The 20,439-nt window shown below is 46.1% G+C and overlaps 1 protein-coding gene across 19 annotated transcripts in view; it reads right to left on the bottom strand.

The window, feature by feature from the left end:
- The window catches only part of DLGAP1 (DLG associated protein 1), a gene marked incomplete at both ends in the record, with an annotated part of 276,037 nt that overhangs the window by 83,549 nt on the left and 172,049 nt on the right, over positions 1-20,439 (bottom strand). For 10 of the 19 annotated variants that reach the window (XM_080936291.1, XM_080936303.1, XM_080936304.1 and 7 more), the window contains one exon: positions 6,129-6,158. The exons of the other annotated variants lie outside the window; for them this stretch is intronic. In XM_080936291.1, the coding sequence (XP_080792417.1) occupies positions 6,129-6,158 (30 nt within the window). The remainder of the gene's footprint in view (positions 1-6,128; positions 6,159-20,439) is intronic. 19 annotated transcript variants of the gene reach the window in all.

The following is a 20,439-nucleotide window of genomic DNA, read 5'->3' as shown; positions in this document are numbered from 1 at the left end:
CCTGACTTTCCTGCATCCTGACTTCCCTGCATCCTGACTTCCCTGCATCCTGACTTTCCTGCATGATGAAATGTACCCTGAACTATCGCCTAAAATAAATCCTTCCTTCTTCACACTTTTGTCAGACTCCCTGCTTCCCTTCTCCTCCCATTGTTGTTCTTCTTTTTCTTCTTCTTCTTTCTCCTCCTCTTCCTCTTCCTCCTCCTCTTCCTCCTTCTAAACATGTTTTATTTTGTAATGGAGTAGCCTTGAACTTTTAATACTCGTATCTCAGTCTCCCCAGTAGCTAAGATTATAGGCCTATGTTACAGATTGAGAGTCTTTAAAATGTTAACATTGGGGAATTTCTGGATTCCATGCACATGACTGTATAGAAAACAAAGCAAATGCACATCTCAGTTCTCGACAAACACATGAGTGCAGGTCAAAGTTCAATACTGGGGAGGCAGCTCTTCTTTTTACCAGTTACAACACAGACAGGAAGCGGAGATGTTGTTCATTTGGAAAATGGAAGTGAGGGCCAGGCCAAGCTTTAAGTTTTGTTTTGATATAGGCCAGGAAGGCCTCAAATTCACTATGTAGCTGAGGATGATCTTCCTGCTTCCACCTGCTGGGTGCTGGCAATTCCAGAGTGTGCTGCCACACCTAGTCTAGAGTAGTATGAGGGATGGAGCCAAGAACTCTGTGCATGTAAACTGAGCCACACACCCAGGCTTCCATTATCTGAGCTTTTAAACTTTGTTTTGTGGTACTGGGGCTCAAAGACAGGCCCTTGCATATGCTGGCTCTGCCTCCCCAAACCTATTTTCACTGTGTGTGTGTGTGTGTGTGTGTGTGTGTGTAAGGCAGAGTCTGTGTAGCCTTGGCTGTTCTGGAACTCACTTTGCAGACAAGGCTGGCCTCAGACTTAGAGATTTGCCTGCCTTTGCCTCCCAAGGGGAAGGATTGAAAGTGTACACCATCAAGCTAGTCACCTTTACTATTCTTAAAAAAAGCATCTTCCATCCATCATCTATCTATCTATCTATCTATCTATCTATCTATCTATCTATCTATCTATCTATCTATTTATCATCTATCTATCTATCTATCATCTATCTATTATCTATCTGTCAGTTTGTCATCTGTCTATGTATCGTCTATGAATTATCTATGCATCATCTATCTGTCTATATATCCTCTTTCAATTTTCTATCTGTCTATTTACCTATTAATTGTCTATCTATCTATTGTTTATCTATGTGTGTGTGTGTGTGTGTGTGTGAGCACATGTGCAACTGTGTTTGTGTGGAGGTGAGAGGATAACTTTGTGAGTCCTGTAGGTCCTGGGGACTGAACTCAGGTCATCAAGTTGGAGGTAAGAGCCTTTTCCCACTGAGTTGTTCCATTAGTCTTGGTTTTTTTGTTCTGGAGATACTGTTCTTTAGATGGTCCAGAGCTCATGAACCTGCAGAAAGCATCACACTGGACATGACAATTCAAAGTCCACTGTTCTGCTGGGGATTGTATTCATCAGCCATCATTGGGATCAAAGAGATATGTATTTATTTTTAAATTATTGTTATTATTAGTTGTTATTGTTTGAGATAGGTTCTCACTATGTAGACCAGACTTATCTTGAGTTCACAGAGATCTGCCTCTGCCTTTGGCATTACAAGAATTGGCATTACAAGAATGTATCATATACCCAGGATGAAGGGAAAAGGGAAAAGAGGAAAGGAAAAGAGAATATTTGAGACTATTCCTGTGCCCAGAGGAGGTCATGTTTAGTTCTAAGCTGTTCACTCATGGAAGCTTGGCTGTAACCTCTCACAGCCTCAGTCATGGATAGAGCACCCAACCGGAGTACGCCTGTGGTAATTATCATCAAAGAGGAGGGAGAGCTTGGACTGTAGATCATAGTTTTAAAGTCATGAGACTTTTCCTAAGCAAACGTCTCTCTATCCTCGTGTTCAAAAGACTTTTCTGTCATTTGGTGCTAGGAGTCCTCACTATAAAGGCACCATCAAATCACCCTTGAGGGGATCTTACCACATAACACACTGGTACTCAACCAAGCTGACCTGGCTTGTTCTGCAGGCTGCGATTTCCCAGAAAACCCGAACTCGATTCAAACGTGAGAAGGTACCATCCCAGCACCATGATAGCTGGGTAAAGACCTCTGGGCCTGGGCTGGATTCCCCTCTGGGAAGATACAGCTGCCTGTAGGATGTCAGGGCAGTTCTGACTCAGGCTGCCTCAGCCCTGACTTGTCTGTCTTGCTCCTTGATAAGGCTCATCTTCTCTTTCCATTTGTGGAAGTGTACCATTTGCTCAAATTCTGGAGAAAAAAAAAATCCCTTTCCAGAGGGATATTTGGGAGATTGTAATCTGGGCCACTTCATGGGAATTTTTCTTCCCATATCACGGCTACAACTTTACATCGGGTGTTGATTCTGGGCTTCTCCTTTTTACCCTAATTTTCTTGAGTTTGAAACTAGCCAATTTTTCTCTTTTTAAAAAGTGAACACAGCACACGCATGTGAAGTGAGGAGTTTGCTGGTGTCAGCTTTCTCCTTCCACCACTGGGTCCCAGGGTCTGAGCTCAGCCTCAGGTTTGGCAGGAAGGGCTATGTGCTGAGCTTCCCAGACCTCTGTTTTTGCCTCCCTCTCCTCCCTGTGTTGAAATTGAACCCAGGGCCTCATACGTAGTCAGCAAGTGCTCCACCATTCCAAACTCCCCAGGTATGAGAAGTTTGGAACTATTAATCTAAAATTAAAGGCAAGAAATTAATCAATAATAATGGTAAAATATTCAAATATACCACATGCTTTTCTTCATTGCAAAATAAAGCAACAGTGTGCATTTCTGCTTAGAGATATGTTTAAATGTTTCAAAGAACATTTTACTTTAAAGCTTGCCATTCATGTAACAAAGAACCTTCTCTCTTTGGTTTAATGGAAGCCACACAATGCTGAGAGGACACAACGTCTTAGAAACGGGAAGGCACTAAACGATACGGTGAAATTCTTGGCAGGACACAGCAAGAGGAACCTCTGTACATTTTTCTGGTGACTGAGAACTGAACCCAAGGCCCCATGCCCTCTATGCGAACCATCCACCAGCTGGCTATGCTCCCGGACCTCCCAAAAGTCTTTCCTTAAAAAGCAAAGCAAGTGAAAACCTACCTAAGATTCAATGCTAGTTTCAGAGTTCTAGGACAAGCCAGAAGAGTCATTTTTAAAGAAAAGAAAAGATGTTTCACTTTTGACAACAGGGCTCTTCCGTGGGCAGGCATATTCCCGGTTGGAGAAGCTCTAAGAAGCTGCCCTGAATGCAGCCTGCAGATTGGTAATTAACTCAACAATTGAACCGTTGACATTTCATCACCCAACAAGAGATTGTAATCCGACACACATTCCACTAAGCATGCTCAAACGAGCCTCACATTCTAGATGCTCTGAGATGCATGCATTGAACACACGCCCCCTCCCCAAACTGCCCCAGACACGGATTTGAACACGGCTACAACACAGCATGCGTCTGAGCCTGCAAGCTTTTACAGCTCCCAGCCAATAAGATACCCAAGCAGCAGGAAGGCCTGGCCTCAGGCCTCTGTGAGAACTTCTGAGACCCCAGGGGCTCTAGGCGACAGCTGCCAGACATGCTCTGGACATCCATTCTGCCCCCTCCCATTTTCATCTCTCTGGATATAACTGGTAAAAGAGTTGAGAAAGGGTGTGCGGTCCACTCATAGCCTCTAGTAGAATACCATTCTTTGGTTGTAAATGGAATATCGAGTGTAAGTCAAACAGGTGATGTAAGGATCAAGTTTCCAATACTTTCACAATGCTACAATGGCTTAACGTGACTGTCATCTGCTGTTGGGCACAGTTAACTGAAACTCCAAGCCCAAATTACCATTGTATAATTATCCCTTTAAAGTGTGTGTCTCTGCATGTGGTATATGTATGTGATGAGTGTTTGGGTGTGTACACCTTGTGTGTGTGTGTGTGTGTGTGTGTGTGTGTGTGTGTAAGAGACCAGAACATGATGTTGGTGTCTTCCTCTGTTGTCCCTGCCTTACAGCTTTGAGTCAGGGTCTCTTGCTGAAAGTGGAGCTAACAGTTCTGGCTCGGCCACTGAGCATTCTGACCCGTTCCCTGAACTCTGAACCCTCAGTGCTGGGGCCACAGGCATGTGTAACTGTGTCCAGGTTTTTATGTGGGTGCTGGGGTTTCAGATTTAGGTCTTCCTCATTCCAGAGTAAGCACGCTTATCTCCTAAGCTCCTCCCAGCTCGGATTCTTGTGATCTGATAGGCATGAAACAGATTGGAAAGGTTTTCTATAAAATTCTCCTCTGATGTGTCTGTGCAGAGCCTGAAACGTGCTCTCTGTTGGGCTTTCACATGATTAGTTTTGCTCACCTCCCTCTCTCTACTCTGGAGCATATTACCTGAACACTTTTCCTATTCATTTGTTTTTATGGTATAGTGTGTGTCTCTCTGTGTGTGTGTATGTGTACATGCATGTGCCTCTGTGTGTGTTGTATGCATGTGTGAGTATGTCCATGTGTGTATGTGTGCATGTATGAGTGTGTGTGTGTGCATGTGTGCATGTGTGAGTGTGTATATGTGTGTATGTATGTGTGCATGTGTTTGTGTGTCCATGTGTGTAGGACATACGAAGCATACTGCACATACTAAGCATGTACCCTGCCACTGAGCTACACCCCGGTCCTCCATCTTTCCTTTCTTTAGTATACCAGCGTTCTTTCTGTTGTCAGTGTCAGAACACTGCCTCACCATCACTGGGGTTTGGGTTAGTGGTGGGGACTGAGCCTTCCCCCTGGATTTCCTGTCAGGAATGAGTTCTTAAGTTCCTTTGAGTCCCCTAATTTTCAGGCTCTGTCCCTCTGAATTCCACGGCTCAAGCCTGCCTCTACCCTTCAAGCCTCTCCCCTGCTCCAGGCTTTCCCTCCTCATCCCTGCAGGCTGTAAAACTCACTTGAAACCCACCATTCCCTCTAATCAGTCTCCCTGAGAAGATGAAAACAGCATCTGGGCATGACTGGCACACTCCCAACGGACAGGAAGCACCCCAAAACAAACACGAGAGCCACAAAAGGAAGTGAGTGTCACATACTATGTGCTTGAGCTATAAAGACCCGAAGAGGGAAGAGCATCATTTTTTTAAAATAACAATTAATCACCATCACTTCAGATAATGAGAGATGTTTTGTTATCTTTTGTTTTCAGGGTCTGAAGGCCTTGCTATCATATGTGGGCTGCCCAGGAACTTGCTATGTAGCTCAAGCTGTCCTCAAACTCACGATTCTCCCATCTCAGCCTCCTGAGAGCTGGGGTTAGAGGAAAGCGATGATGTACTTATAGCATTCCTGGGCATTCCTCAGCAAAATGTGCCACGGGACCATCAATTTTGCGTTTTCTTTGTTTTATCTATTAATTGTTTGGTTTTGGTGCCAGAGAAGGGGGCTCACAACCTTATGCAACAGAAGGACATTGTCACTCATTGACTAGACAACTCAAAGTTGGCACCCACAGCATTTTTTTTTTTTTTTTTTTGAGACAAAGTCTCATGTAGACGAAGATGTTTTCAAATTTCCTATGGATTCTCTTTGTCTCCACTTCCCACGTTAGGATTACAGGCATGCAATGCACCACCATGCCAGGCCTTCCCCCGAGCATGATGTGGTAGACAGAGCACTCAAGAACTTGCTATTTCATTGACAAATATTTTTACTAGCCTGGGAGCCTAAATGATTCTGCATGCTCACACGCTTCCCAGGGATGCAGGTTCACTGTGTGGGCCACAGAGGAGCAAGACTGCTGGACAGGCCTTGCTGAAAGGCTCCCAATGGGCCTTCACATCCACACAGGATCTGAGGCAGTCACACAAAGAAATACAGACAGACACTTGCCCCCTGATGCTGTCCTCACGGTGGAGGCTGAGAGACTTGTGGTATAACATGACCAGAACGCGGAGAAACACAGACAAAATGGCGGCAGCTGGCAACCGCAACATGGCGTCAAACACCACGGCCACAGAAGCTTGCTAGCTATGGGCCACGCTGTGTGGCCTTGAAGCAAAACAGGATCAATTTTGCGGTTGTAAAACAAGACGTACCTTCAACGGCAGAACTCAGTTTTATGACACCTTGAATAAAAACAGAAGATGGGAGTTATATAATGGGCCCACGTCTCCTTCACATTTCTTTTTCTTCCAGTTTTCACATAACACGTACATATCAGGTCTGGATATTTCTGTTGTTGGCATTTTGAGAAATTAACAGAACAATTTCAAAAATGAAGACAGCAATCAGCACTTTTTTTTTTCTTTCTTACTGATCCTGGGGATAATTTTATACAGGTTGGGGCAGAGTTTGTGGCTGAAATATATAGTAGTTGGCTGAAAACCAAGGCATATTCCTGAGCATCCTCCTATGAGCTGGCTGGCTAGGAAGCCGTTCACTAAGTTTTCAGGTTTAATTTTTTTTTGTCTTTGCAGGTAGGTAATGTGTTGGCTACCTGGGTATGTTAAATCATGGAGAAAATAGATTTAAAACGTGTTTTGTTGTAAGTCATAGCTATGAACAGAAATTTTCTAATTTCTAACATCTCTGCATGTATGACATGTATGTGTTAGTTCATGTATGTGGATACAGGTTTGCCCTTTTGGTCAGGGGAGAACCACATGTGTTGGTTTCCTTCTATCTAAGCTTTAGACAGCACCTTGTTTTGTGCTGAGTTTGCCAGGCCAGTTGGCTCGAGCCGTCTGGGATGTTCTCGACTCTCTGTCTCTCCACTTGCCTGGAGCCTTGGGATTATGATGCACGCTACAGAAAAAACTTTCTGTGGGCTCTAGGCACCTGAAGTCAGGTCTCCAGGACGTTCTTGCTCAGCTGACCATCACGACAGCCCATACTCTCTAATTTCTGTGCCGTAACCGTGATCTGGTACTTTGTGCCACGGTGTTTGAACATGCACTTAATTCTCTTTTAAAATGGCAGGATTTCTGATTTTAATGGAAGCAAAAGTCTGTTCAATACCTCCAAACCTCAGCTGGTCACAGCCGGCTCGCACACTGCTTTCAAGGCATGCCTGTAAGTACACGTATGTGAATTCTGTTCTCTCCTTCCTTAGGGTGGATTTCTGGAATCAAACTCAGGTCACCAGGACTGTACTGTCAGTAGTTATCTTGCTCACTCCTCAGCCACATCCCCTTTGGATGTAACTGTGGTGACAGCAATGTCACCGGTTAAAACAATGTACATTAACTGTGTGCAGAGACAGTCTCTGGAAGAACACCTAGACAAATCCTAGTACTGGAGTGGCCTAGGAGGGGAGTCCAATAATGCACTTACCAAATGAAAGAAAAAACTTATTTAAGAAACAAACAATCATCTGATTCTAGAACTTTCATTATGAACATTATTTTTATGGAAGCATTAATGAGTCATTAGTTTCAAGTGGGTGTTTCTTATTTTTGAAACAAGTAATTAGATTTTTCTCTATGTTAATGTAGATTGTTATATTGTAAAGTAACTATATTATAGTGAAAAAAATCTAAGCTCAACTAAAGCACAATCTATGGCTAATATTAAAACATATATGTGCACTGGCCAGTTTTGGGTGCTAACTTGACACAAGCTGCAGTTATCACAGAGAAAGAAGCCTCCCTTGAGGAAATGCCTCCATGAGATCCAGCTGTGAGGCATTTTCTCAACTAGTGATCAAGGGGGAGGGCCCAGCCCATTGTGGGTGGAGCCATCCCTGGGCTGGTAGACCTGGGTTCTATAAGAAAGCAGGCTGAGCAAGCCAGGGGAAGCAAGCCAGTAAAAGCAGCACCCCTCCAAGGCCTCCAGGTTCCTGCCCTGTGTGAGTTCCTGTCCTGACTTCCTTGGGTAATGACCAGCAGTGTGGAAGTGTAGCTGAATAAACCCTTTCCTCCCCAATTTGCTTCTTGGTCATGATGTTTTGTACAGGAAAAGGTTTCTGTCATCTTGAAACATGCATATTCTAAAAGTCTTGAAACACTTATGTGACTGGTGTTGATGTTTTAAAGCACACACTCTCGCTGACCTGCAGGATACAAGCTCGCCATGACTTTGTGAGCAGTTAACATTGACGTTGCCTGGAATTCAGGCAAGCCATAGCACACACTTGCATTTGTGTACACAGACAGACTCCACCGCCCCCCACCGCATTCTTCACAGGTTGTCTGAGGTTTTGAAAACCAAAACCAAAAAGATGAAAAAAAAAAGCCCTAATTCTTCTCTGAACTGGGAGTCTCAACAAGACAAACTCCTAACCGGATGGTGTAGCTCACTTTCCTGAGGGTGGGAGCCAGCGGCCAGCCATGCCTGTTTCCTTCCTCAGACAGCTGACCCAAAGGCATCTGTTCCATCCCGTATGCCTTTCCTTGGCTGTGTCTGCTCGCATGCAGCAGTATTAGCGGTTGAGCTCTTTAGATGTCATGCATATGAGGCAGTGTTGGCCCACAGGGCTAGGACCTCAGCTCTTGTTCTACCTTGGTTGTTGAGACTTCTTTATAAGATGAATGAATTGGCCCTGGATTCACCGTGTAGCTCTTGCAGGTCTTGAGCCTGTAGTGCTCCAGCCTCAGTTTCTAGGACAGTTAAGATGACAAGCCTGTGTGGCCCTTCACTGATTCATGGAATGATCCTGTTCCCGGCCTCTCTGCTTACTTTTTGTTGCTGAAGATTAAGCCCAGGATCTCTGATATGCTAAGTCCATGTTCTACCCTGATCTATGGCCCCCACATCCTCAGGTATTGATTTCAACTATTCTGAAAGAATTCATAGGAGAAATGATCAGGCTAAATCGTGCTGAAGTGTGAAGGGCTGGAGCTCGCTAGGATTCTGCAATAGTGTGTCACTGCTGGTGAAACACAGAGCCAGTTTCCAGCCTTAGCACTAAGGCTCAGACACACCCCTACCTTTTTGTACCTATACTTACTCATGGGCCTCTCTATGCTAGCCGATGCTTGCTCCTTTTTCCTGAGCTAGCCTAATTGCTGTTTTACTTGAGCTGTGGAATCTTCCTGTACTTCGTTCTCTTCATTCAGAGTCTGTTCCAAGGCCCCTTTCTCGGGGTCCTCCTGATGACTGTATTCAGAGAACCCACAAACTACCCTATGAATAGAGTTCTCTATCTGAAATGTTCTGACGTGGTCCCTGGTTCACCTGTCTTCTTTAGCAGGGCCCAGTACAGTGAGATCTGTCTGTCTTGTTTGCTTCTGGATCCCCTTGCCCAGTAAAATTCCTCCCATAAAATGACAACCCAGAAAATACCTTTAAAATATTTTGGTTTTTTTTGAGACAGAAACTCATGTGGCCCAGCCTGGCCATGAATTCCACATGTAGCCAAGGATGCTCTTCTCACTTGTAACCTTTCTGCTTGTTTTCTAAGAGCTGAGATCGCAAGCATGCCCCACTGTGCCTGCCTGGTAAATATCTACTGAATGATCTTTGCCAAGGCTCCGAATTAAGGAGATTCTCAGTTCCAGAAAGTGTGTTTCCTGTTTGTTGCCTAATTGTGAATAGTACTGAGCTGCACTGATCACTGTGCCTGTTTCTACTCAAAGACTGGTCTTTGGGTGGGAAGAAAGTTGTTGGGGGAGACTGAGGAATGGGGAGAAAAAAAAATATATAAATGTTTTAATAGATATAAGGCACTTCCTGATGTAACAGTAACAAGATCTCAAAGGAATGTGATTGGCTAGCTATTTATAGCAAGGCTGTGCCCTAATTGGGTGAGAAATATTAGTGAGTTAGTTTTACGCCCAAGTATCTCAATAATTTATGGTTCTCAGTATCATCATCCTGTTCATGTGAAGAGACAGAGAAAAGGAAGGTCTCACAAAGAATGGCTAGGGCCTCCTGAGGGCTGGGGTCACAGGTGTGTGTCACCATGGCTGGCTGAGGACCACTCGGTTTTTAATATCCCGCCTCTCATTACTCATTAACTGCTACCCTGCAGCTGGCAGGGCCCCTCAGAAGGTCACCGCCTCTTCAGACTTCTTCAACGGTGTTTCATTATTTTTAAGATCAAGACAAAAAAGTCTTAATGCAAGCTGCAAAACCTTTTGGGATGTCACCTCTAGCAGGATAAAAGATTTATACGTTCGTCCTTACTCATTCCACAGAGAGGTGGAGATTCTGTTGGCTCTTGAAGCTGCTCAAAGTTCTGACTCCTCTGACTATTGGAAGAGAGAGAAGGGACACTCGTGCCCACCCTGTGACTGGCTTCATGGGGCCGATAGTGCCATCTTCCTGACTCAGGGGTTAGGAGCCCTGAGCATACTCTGATGGAGAGGCCCCCTGAAGACTCATGAAGGAGAGTAGAGGCAAGTCTTCATGAGAACCCGAGGACAGAGGCTGTAGGACCCTGTTGAGGAGGGTAAGGGGGTGAGGGAAGAAACCATCACCTGAGAGACATTGATCCTTTTATGTGGTGGGAAGGAAACTAAACCTAACAGATGTATAGTTTTACTCACATTGTGGGGATCAAGCCCAGGCCCTCAGAAGTGCCAGGGAAGGAGCTGCCCTCAGCCCATAAGATACTCAACTTCGGTGTTTAAAATGCCCCCTGCATGCCCATTAGAGCCACGATAAATTCCAGGCAAAGAGCAAAAGAGTTCAAACAAACAAACCAAAACCTGTATTTAAAAAACCACTTAGAGGAAATACAAAGAGGCAGGACTTGCTAAGCCAAAATGACAGAGCAAAATAAAAGTATAAATAAATTAACTACTGCATTTCAAGAGATGGCCATTATGGTCCCCTTTTAAAAAAATTATTATGTCAGAAACATTTAACCATGTGTCCTCTGAAGTTCCTAAAATCAATAAAAAAGACTTTTAGGAATTCCAAAGGCTCTGCTCCCCAGTTCCAATGTGAAGAGAACTGTAGATGTGTCCTGTTCAGCAGAGAGATGTCTATTAAGACCCAGCGGAAGGCCGCAAAGATGAACGAAGCCAGGGGCCACGCCATTAGATGAACAAAGTTCAGGGTGAGTTCAATGTGCACAGTCATAAAACGAGCTGAGAGGTTTATGGGAAATGGATATGTGACATTCAGGACATGTGAACCCAAGAGTTCTGAAAAATCGTTCCCTGGAAGCAGGTTGCCCTCAGTTGAGGAATTGGAAGGAGTGGGTTTCAGAACTGCCATGGGCCATTCATTACTACGGTACCTCCTCTTGAGTGGGTCTGTTCGGATTTGGACCGGGATGCCCTCCAAAGGCACATGTGTTGGAAGGCACTTGACCCTGGGATGTCAAGAGTGGTCAGATCAGAAGGACACTTGGCTCATCAATAAGTGTCTTAAGCCACTGACGGATTCATAACTGAGCAGACTGTTGGGAGGCGGATGCTGTGAAAGGTGGGTCTGTGGTGGGATGCTTTATCCTGGTGGGGAACACGCTGCAGGGTTGCTCACATTAAAGCAGCTAACAAGAAAGGGGATGATGAAGGGAGGGAAGGAAAGAGGAGACAGACAGACAAAGAGTCTGGAGATGGAGTCCCAGGATCTTCAGGGGCCTGCCCCTACAGCTTCCCAGAGTTCCATTGTCTTCTGGTACAGCCAGGGGCTGATGACTAAGTCTCACACATGAGACTCTGGGGACATTTCTGATACAAATTATAATGCAGAATCTGATTTAAAAAATGTCTGCTTATGAGCTGCTATGCGTTGCAGGGTGATACGCTGTACAGCAACAGATAAACAAGAATCATCTTTGGGACCACTGGTCTCACCACACTGTCCCCACACTCTGGCCATGCCGTTCCAATGCTAGCTAGCTGCAGCTTTCTCCCCCTTTCATTGTCATTGCATAGTGTGTGAGGGCTTTCTCCAGAAGCCTCTCCGAGCCTCTCCTTCAGATGCTTCCTTGCAGTGCTTCTCCTAGCACCAGAGTTCTCTTCTGTGAGCGCAGGCATCTTTGATAATTTGATTCATGCCAGTCTTCACCCCTAGACTGCAAACCCCATGAGAACAGAGAGCGATTCTCCCTTTGATCACTGTGGAATTCCTGGCTTCAGCAAGTGCTGGATAAATATTTGTCAAGCAGATGAATCGAATATTCGATGCTGCTGATAAGGACTCCCTCCTCAGCACAACCTTAATAACTCACCTCTATTCTTTTTGCTCATGTGCTGTGCAAACCTGGATGCCCAGCCACAGGAAGTGGGCAAGACCGTGTGACTTATTAATCTCTGGGCAGTGGTTTGTGGGGGTAGCTGGTCACCCCTGAAAACTGTATAAGCTTAGGAAAAGTAGTCACAAGGAGCCCTTGGGAGTGTGTGGGGCTGCAGGAGCCAGGGGCAGCTTGTGCTTGAATTTGTGCTTTAAGAGGAAACAAAGGCAGGGACTTTCTTGAGAGTCCTGAGAAGTTAGGTCAGGCTGAAGCACTTCTAAGTTCAAGTCACAGGCTGTTTTTTGCTGGGCCAGGAGCTTCTCCACCCCACATCTACAGTAGAAGGAAGCTGCTGTTCCAGGGCTGTGCAAAGCTGCCACTTTGCTACAGGCAAAACGTGGTAACTGCGCTCAGAGCTTTATTCACCCCTCCTGAGAATGCACCTCGACTTGTTCCCATAGACACGGAAATGTGGCTCCACTGAAAAGTGGCTCTCTGCAGGTTTTCTGCATCACTTATCATTGCTCTCAGCGGTGGCCCAAGTGGACGCCTTCATCGGTGTCTTCGCAACTTCTATTTTATAATTTCAAAGTGTCTTCCTTTATACCTCTCACTCCTCTATACCACACTCACATCCACACACACACAAACACACACATGCACACACACATAAACATACACATGCACACACATATACAGAACACATTTGTACACATATACACACATACACATCCATATATACATACCTACACATATCTGTATATACACATATACACCCACAAACACACACATCAGTACACACATGCACACACATACATACATCCATACACACACATGCATATACACACAGAAACACACATCTGCATATGCACTCAAATCATTACACACACATTAGTACACATACACAAACACATGCACAGACACAGTTGTACACACACATCTATATGTGCGTGTGCGCACACACACATACAAAACTGCATAACGAATGGAATTTAGAGGCTTAACACATAAAACACAGTTCTCACCTCAAGGGAATGAGAGTTTATTCTGGAGCTGGCTATGAATGACCATTGTAAATACCTCTCTCCAATGTGCTAACAGTTTGATGAAGTTTTTATAGTTACCGAACAAAGTCATAAATCAAGACATTTTAAAACTATATTGGTGAGACTATTAGGTATGACTGCCGAGGGGAATAACTCTTAGACAAATGAATTCTTAGCCTCTGGGATGGTGGAGGCTAGTGGCCTGTTAGTACATTCCAGGATTTACCCGAATAGTCACAAGGGTGTTAAGTCAAACATGGGTGGGCTGAAGATAGCTGAAGGGACTTGGGGTCCGGATTTCCAGCTTTCCAGCATCTCACTGTGCCAAGCCTTAACCAGTCTACCACTGTGAGTCCCTCCCCAGGGAAGGTCTCACTAAGTAGTCCTGACTGGAACCCGGGGCTCGGATTTGCCAGTGCCTGTCTCCTGCAGGCACGGGCACACCAGGCTAGCCTTGAGGATGCTTTAACACCGCGAGGTTTATTTATTTACTTTTCCTGTGTGCTCAGTGCCCATAGGCAGGCTCTTTACCATTGAGTCGCACTCGCCCCCTGGTTCTGTGGACCCGATTTCTTGAAGTAGGGTTAGCACATCTGTAGTTGGAGGTAGGGAGAGTCCACTCACTCACCTAAGTTTTGTCTTTTAAGGAGAACATGCCTCACTGGTCAGAGGTTCGGAGTTGCAGACACTGCTCTCCTCATTTTCTAAGAGATACGTGTTTCGAAACGGTGCCCGCTGCCACCTCTGATCCGTGCCCCACCACTCCCTCTGGGGTGCACAATACCACATTTATCTCCTTTGAAAGTTTGCCATTTGAAAGCGCTGGGCCAGGAGGCAGACGCAGGCACACCTTTGATCTTTCATCCTTGCGGGTTAAGGGAGGGCAGACACCTGGAGGCTGCGAACTAGAAACAAAATGATGGCGCGGACCTGAATGACCTGAAACGCTGCGGCGGCCAGGGCGGCAGAGCTAACTCTGGATGCAGGCAGGGGGCCTGATCTGGGGTAGCACCCAGAATGACCGGGCTGGGGCTGGCTGGGGCGCAAGGACACCCACTTCCTAGGCAAGAAGCCAGTAAAAATCTGGCAGCTACATTAAGCAAAGTCAACAAACGATGCACAGACGGCAGCCGTGTACCGGTGAGGACGGGCTATTCTGGTAAAAGTGCATTTAGAGCGCTCTCGTTCCTTTGCGGAACTCTATTAGGGACTCATCCTTGGCACCACGACTGCTTCTGGTTCCCAAGGCCTCTGCGGGACTGTATCGCCCCCTGGCGTCCACGTGCTTGTTACTACGCCTTTGCCCGGGAAGCCAGAGCCCGGGAAGTCAATCACACAAAGGAAAGGCGCAGCTTTTCCCCACGTGTCTGTCTGGCAGTACAGGATTGGGAGCCAGTTCTAAACCCCAAGCCAGACCTGGAGGAAACTTCGGAATTAAAGTTTCTCCTTCCCCACGCTGAGCCGGGTCTTCTGAATGTTCCAGAAGCTTCAAAAAGAAATGTCAGATTTGAATCTGCTGGTGTTTACGAGTGACCATGTGGTTACTGTACTCTGCGGCTTCTCAGTCAACTCAAGAGCAGCCCGGGCTGGAAAACCTTTCCTGACTTCTCTTCAGCAACTGCCATGTGACAGGTGTTGGATGCCCCTCTGCTGTCAAGCTTCCCTGACTGTATGGGGAGGCAAGGGCTTGGGCTAGTCCTGAGCTACACTTGCAACTGTTATGATGAGACTTATGTTTAGTAAAATAGTGTCCAGTAATGAAGTGTCCTGTATTATCCGCATGCAACAGCTCTTTTGACAAAAGCATCGGATGCTTGATTAACTACAACACAGCAACCCTATCCAAGGCAAGAAGTCAGCTTCTGGGGTGGGACAGAGAGGTGTGTTCACGTGTGTGTGTGTGTGTGTGGTGTGTGTGTGTGTGTTTGTACAGATGTTCGAATGCACGCTTGTGTGTGGAGGTAAGGGGACAACTTCCAGATTTCCTAACACCTTTCCCTTTAGCCTGAGACAGGCATCTTGCTATCAGGGGATAACAAGGGCTCAGATATTTACAAGAGTTCTGGGGATAGAACTTGAGGCCGGCATCTTACTGACAGAACCTCTTCCCAGTCAGTGTTTTGTTCTGTATTTTGAGACAGGATCTGTAGCTCTGGCTGTTCTAGAACTTGCTCTATAGTCCAGGCTGGCCTTGAACTCATGGAAATCTTCCTTCCTTTCTTCCTTCCCTCCCTCCCTCCCTCCCTCCCTCCCTCCCTCCCACCCTTCCTTCCTTCTCATGCCCATCCGCAAAATGAGTGGTTTCCTCCAGTATAGGAACCTCACCACAGCTCTAAAAGGCCTTCAAAATCCAAATCAACCTTTCTTCTCTTTAAGTTGACTCATCTCAGACATTTGTTACAGTAACAGAAAATCTAACTAAGTACAAGAAAAGCCTTGGTAAAGAAAGGAAGAAACACATCAGCTGGTAAGTCATGTGTTCCTGTTGTTTGGCTGTGTCTAGCTGAAAGACCACCCACCTCATGGAAACCCATTATTTCAGCTGGAGACATAGCCAATTATTTTTATAAAGGTAAAACCAGATTTTTTTTCATTCTTGCCTTTTTTTTTCTAGGCAAATTGAGCCATACCTGAAGCCCGACAAAGCAGATTTAACAGGTTTTGAATTTATCTTCCATTTTATTTACTTTTTCTTTTTTCTTCTTTTGTGAAAAGGTCTCACATGGCTGACCTGGAGCTGACCATGTAAGCCAGGCTGGCCTGTCTCTGCCTCCTGAGCGCTAGGTAAAGGTGCGCACCACCAGGCCTCACTTGAACTTGCTTTGTCAACAGGTATTTTCTCCCCCACACTCATGCAGGATGTAAGGAAACTGGAGCAAATATAGAATTAAAGGAGTCATTCCTCTTTTAGAATCTATTTTAAGGGCTTGTTATCTTCAGACGCAGACAAGCCAGTTCCCAGTGGATGGACAAGAACAATTCTCTAAAATCTGGGGTCAGGTAGCCTCTTTGCTGAAACCAGGAAGTGACTCTTATTTAACCTATCATAGGAGAAGGAACCTCTCTACTGCCCACCCATAAAGAAAATGAATACATAATAAATAAAAATAATAAAAGAATTTTAAAAAGACTCTGAATTTTCTTTTCTGAAAGACTTAAAAGAGACTTATTTATTTTTATTTGTGTGATCTGCTTGTATTTATGTGCCTGCCTGGTGCCAGAGAGACCAGAAGGAAACATTGGATTCACCAGAAGTTACGATCTCTCTCTCTCTCTCTCCCCCTCCCTCCCTCTCTCCTTCTCTCTTTCTCCTCTTTCCTGCCTTTCTCTCTCCCCCTCCCTCCCTCTCTCCTTCTCTCTTTCTCCCCTTCTCCTCTTTCCTGCCTCTCCCTTCTCTCCCTTTCTCTCTTTCTTTTTCTTTCCTCACTTCCCCCTTTCTCTCCTCTCTCCCCTCCCTTTTTTCTTCTCCCCCCTCTCCTTTCTCTTTCCTCTCTTCCCCTTCCCCCCTTTCTCTTCTTTCTCTCTCCTCTCTTCCCCCTCTCTCCACCCACCCTCCATCACGGAACTCACTCTGTAGGCCTCAAACTCGTAAATTTGCCTGACTCTGCCTCCTGAGCGTGGGATTAAAGGCCACGCCACCACCACCACCCAGTTCATTTTCCTTTCTAGTGAGGATCCCACAATACCAGGGAGTAATTAACACTTTACATTGCTAAACATCTCTCTCTTACTTTGCACTGCTTTAGTGCATTTCCTTCCTTCCTTCCTTCCTTCCTTCCTTCCTTCCTTCCTTCCTTCCTTCCTTCCTTCCTTCCTCTCCTCCTTCTCCTCTGTCTTACATTTTATTTTAGGTGTACGGGTGTTTCGCCAGCATGTATCTATGCACCATGTAGATGCCCCACTGCCCATCATGGTCAGAAACGAACAATTGAAGTTGTGATCTGTCACAAATAGGAGGAATTGGACCTGGGTCCTCAGGAAGAGCTGCCAGCGCTAACTGCTGAGCCATCCCTCCTTGTGTTTCATTTTCTTGGCTCCATTCCAGCTGATTTTCACTGGAAGCTCATGGTCTACATGTAGCAACTCCATGCTGAGGTGAAGAAGTCCCTTCTCTCAGCCTGCACACAGCCTGTCCTTTCTCTGAGTCCCCTCCCCACAACCTGCCCTGCTGGATTCTTGTACCTGACCTCACATCCTCCTCTTTCCCAGCCACCCTCAGCAGATTGCTGCTGGCAATCCTAACAGTCCTTCACGTCTCCACGAGTCTCCTCGTGTGAAAAGATCTAAGAGCTCTGCCCAAAGGATGGAGTTCAAGACCCAGTTCAGCCTGAACCAGCCTCAGCCTCCCTGATGACCCTCTTCTGTGGGTCTGCGCTTTCCTGTACACAGGGCACTTAGGTGCCTCACTGCCTTGTGTGGACCTGCGGAGACTCCGTCTGCACTTTGTTCCCTGCATGACAGACAGACAAACAGGCATTCCCAATCCTCACCAGTCACAATTGTGTCTCTACACTGCCATCACCACCTCCACCACCTCCACCATCACCATCTCCACCTCCACCACCTCCACCTTCACCATCTCCACCTCCACCACCTCCACCATCTCTACCTCCACCATCTCCACCTCCACCATCACCACCTCCACCATCACCATCTCCACCTCCACCACCTCCACCTCCACCATCTCCACCTCCACCATCTCCACCTCCACCATCTCCACCTCCACCATCTCCACCTCCACCATCTCCACCTCCACCATCTCCACCTCCACCATCTCCACCTCCACCATCTCCACCTCCACAACCTCCACCTTACCATCTCCACCTCCACCATCTCCACCTTATCATCTCCACCTCCACCATCACCATCTCCACCATCACCTCCACCATCTCCACCATCACCATCTCCACCTCCACCACCTCCACCTTCACCATCTCCACCTTCACCATCTCCACCTCCACCATCACCACCATCAACACTTCCACCATCTCCACCTCCACCATCTTCACCATCTCCACCTCCACCATCACCACCTCACCATCTCCACCTTCACCACCTCCACCTCCACCATCTCCAGCATCCATCTTTACTGCTGTCACACATCTTCTATCTTGCCGTCATTGACAAGCCAATCAGGATCACCAACTGTCCGCATTAGCATCACCGAGCACCACCAGTACTAGGCAGCGAGTTAGCAGTTAGATCTCACCCCATCTCCAAGACTTTGAAATAAACTCTGAGACCTTGCTGGTGTCTTCATGATTACACAGCTCTGTGGCCTCTGTTACAGGCACTGGGTTTGTTTCTCTGAAAGCAACTTACAGCAAAACAAAAACATTTTCCTCTTAAACCATTTTCCTCTCAACCAGTTTCTCCCCTCTCTCCCCTCCTTTTAAAATAGCATAACCAAGCACACTTTAAAAAAAGATTGATTTATTATGTATAGAGTTCTACCTCCATGCACACTTGCACACCAGAAGAGGGCGCTGGATCCCATTATGGACGGTTGTGAGCCACCATGTGGTTGCTGGGAATTGAACTCAGGACCTCTGGAAGAGCAGTCAGTGCTCTAACCACTGAGCCATCTCTCCAGCCCTCAGATCACTTTCTTGATTTGTATCTCTAGGCTTCCAGGGCAGGCTTCTGCTTGTTTACCTTCCTTTGCATCTTCACACTCATGTCTGTCCCCACACTCATGTCTGTCTGTCCCCACACTCATGTCTGTCTGTCCCCACACTCATGTCTGTCTGTTCCCACACTCATGTCTGTCTGTCCTCACACTCATGTCTGTCTGTCCCCACACTCATGTCTGTCTGTTCCCACACTCATGTCTGTCTGTCCCCACACTCATGTCTGTCTGTCCCCACACTCATGTCTGTCTGTCCCCACACTTATGTCTGCCTGTCCCCACACTCATGTCTGTCTGTCCCCACACTCATGTCTGTCCCCACACTCATGTCTGTTCCCACATTTCCCTGACTTTGTCTTATCTGTATTCTAGTTCCCTGGGTACCATCCAGACATCTCAGCCTTTTGCTTTAAACCAGCTCCTTCTGAGGGGCAGGAAAAGCCCGGCTGACATAGGCCACTCTTCTTGAATCTCCACCCGCAGCCTTTGTTGAATTTGTCTGGTGCCATCTGCAAACTCCAGCATGCCTTCAATTTGGCCCACTGTCAGCTCTTCTGGTTTCATCCTTAGATACCCATTTCAGCAAGGGACTTTTCTGTCTTCTTGTTGAGCTATCATTTAATGTATTCTAATCCACTCATTAACTATTTCTGCACTTCATGTCCCTGTGGAGGGGGCGCTTCCTAGGAACTGAACCAAGAATTCTTCTTTGTCTGTTGTGGGAGATACTTGCTCCGGTACATCTGGAACTGTGGTGGATCTGGTGATCCAGCCAAACCTAATAACATGCTTGTACACCTCTGGGATTTTCCATATCTGGCCATTGGTTTGACTAATCCTTTTAGGTGGAATAATTTCTGTACTTCATCTGTTGAAGGCCCATCAGATTTGGTGGTGCTGGAGTTTGAACCCAGAGTCTCTCTCACATTAAGTAAATGCTCTACCTCTGAGCTACATCCCCAGCCCCTGAAGGACCCAGACTTTTCAGGCCTTCATTAGCTCAGCTCAAACCACCCATCCTACACTCTTATGTCCCCTTTCCCTTCTACAAAATCCTCATAGTCAATCTTCTGAACTTCTCTCTCTCTCTCTCTCTCTCTCTCTGTCTGTCTTTTTTTTCTTTTCTTTTCTGATCAGCATCTCACTCTAGCCACAGCTAGACTCGAAGTCACTATACAGATCAAGCTGGCCTCAGACTTGTAGTGATCCACCTGTTTGTGGATTAAAGGTATGTGTCACCATGCCCAGCCATGTGACCTGCTCTTATGAAAAAATGCATATTCTGCTAAATATGATAGTTAGCAGTGCCTTATCTTCTTGATAGTGTTCATAATGTAATTACTTTATACATTTTGATTGAATACTTAAAAATTTTTTTAAACAAGAACTGAAAAGGATCAGAAATGAAAAATCAAAATAGGGGGTTGAAGAAGTGGCTCCATTAAGAGAACTTCCATGGGGTACCTAACTTCTGTTTCCAGTAGTCACACGGCTGCTCACCACCAACTGTAACTACAGTTCCAGGGGGACTTAACACTGCTTCTGACCTTCATGGGCTTCTACACACACACACACACACACACACACACACACACACACACATA

The sequence above is a fragment of the Micromys minutus genome (assembly GCF_963924665.1).
Source record: "Micromys minutus genome assembly, chromosome: 23".
Lineage (NCBI taxonomy): Eukaryota > Metazoa > Chordata > Mammalia > Rodentia > Muridae > Micromys > Micromys minutus.
The sequence above is the reverse complement of the archived record's forward strand: the minus strand, read 5'-3'. Positions and strand labels throughout refer to the sequence as shown.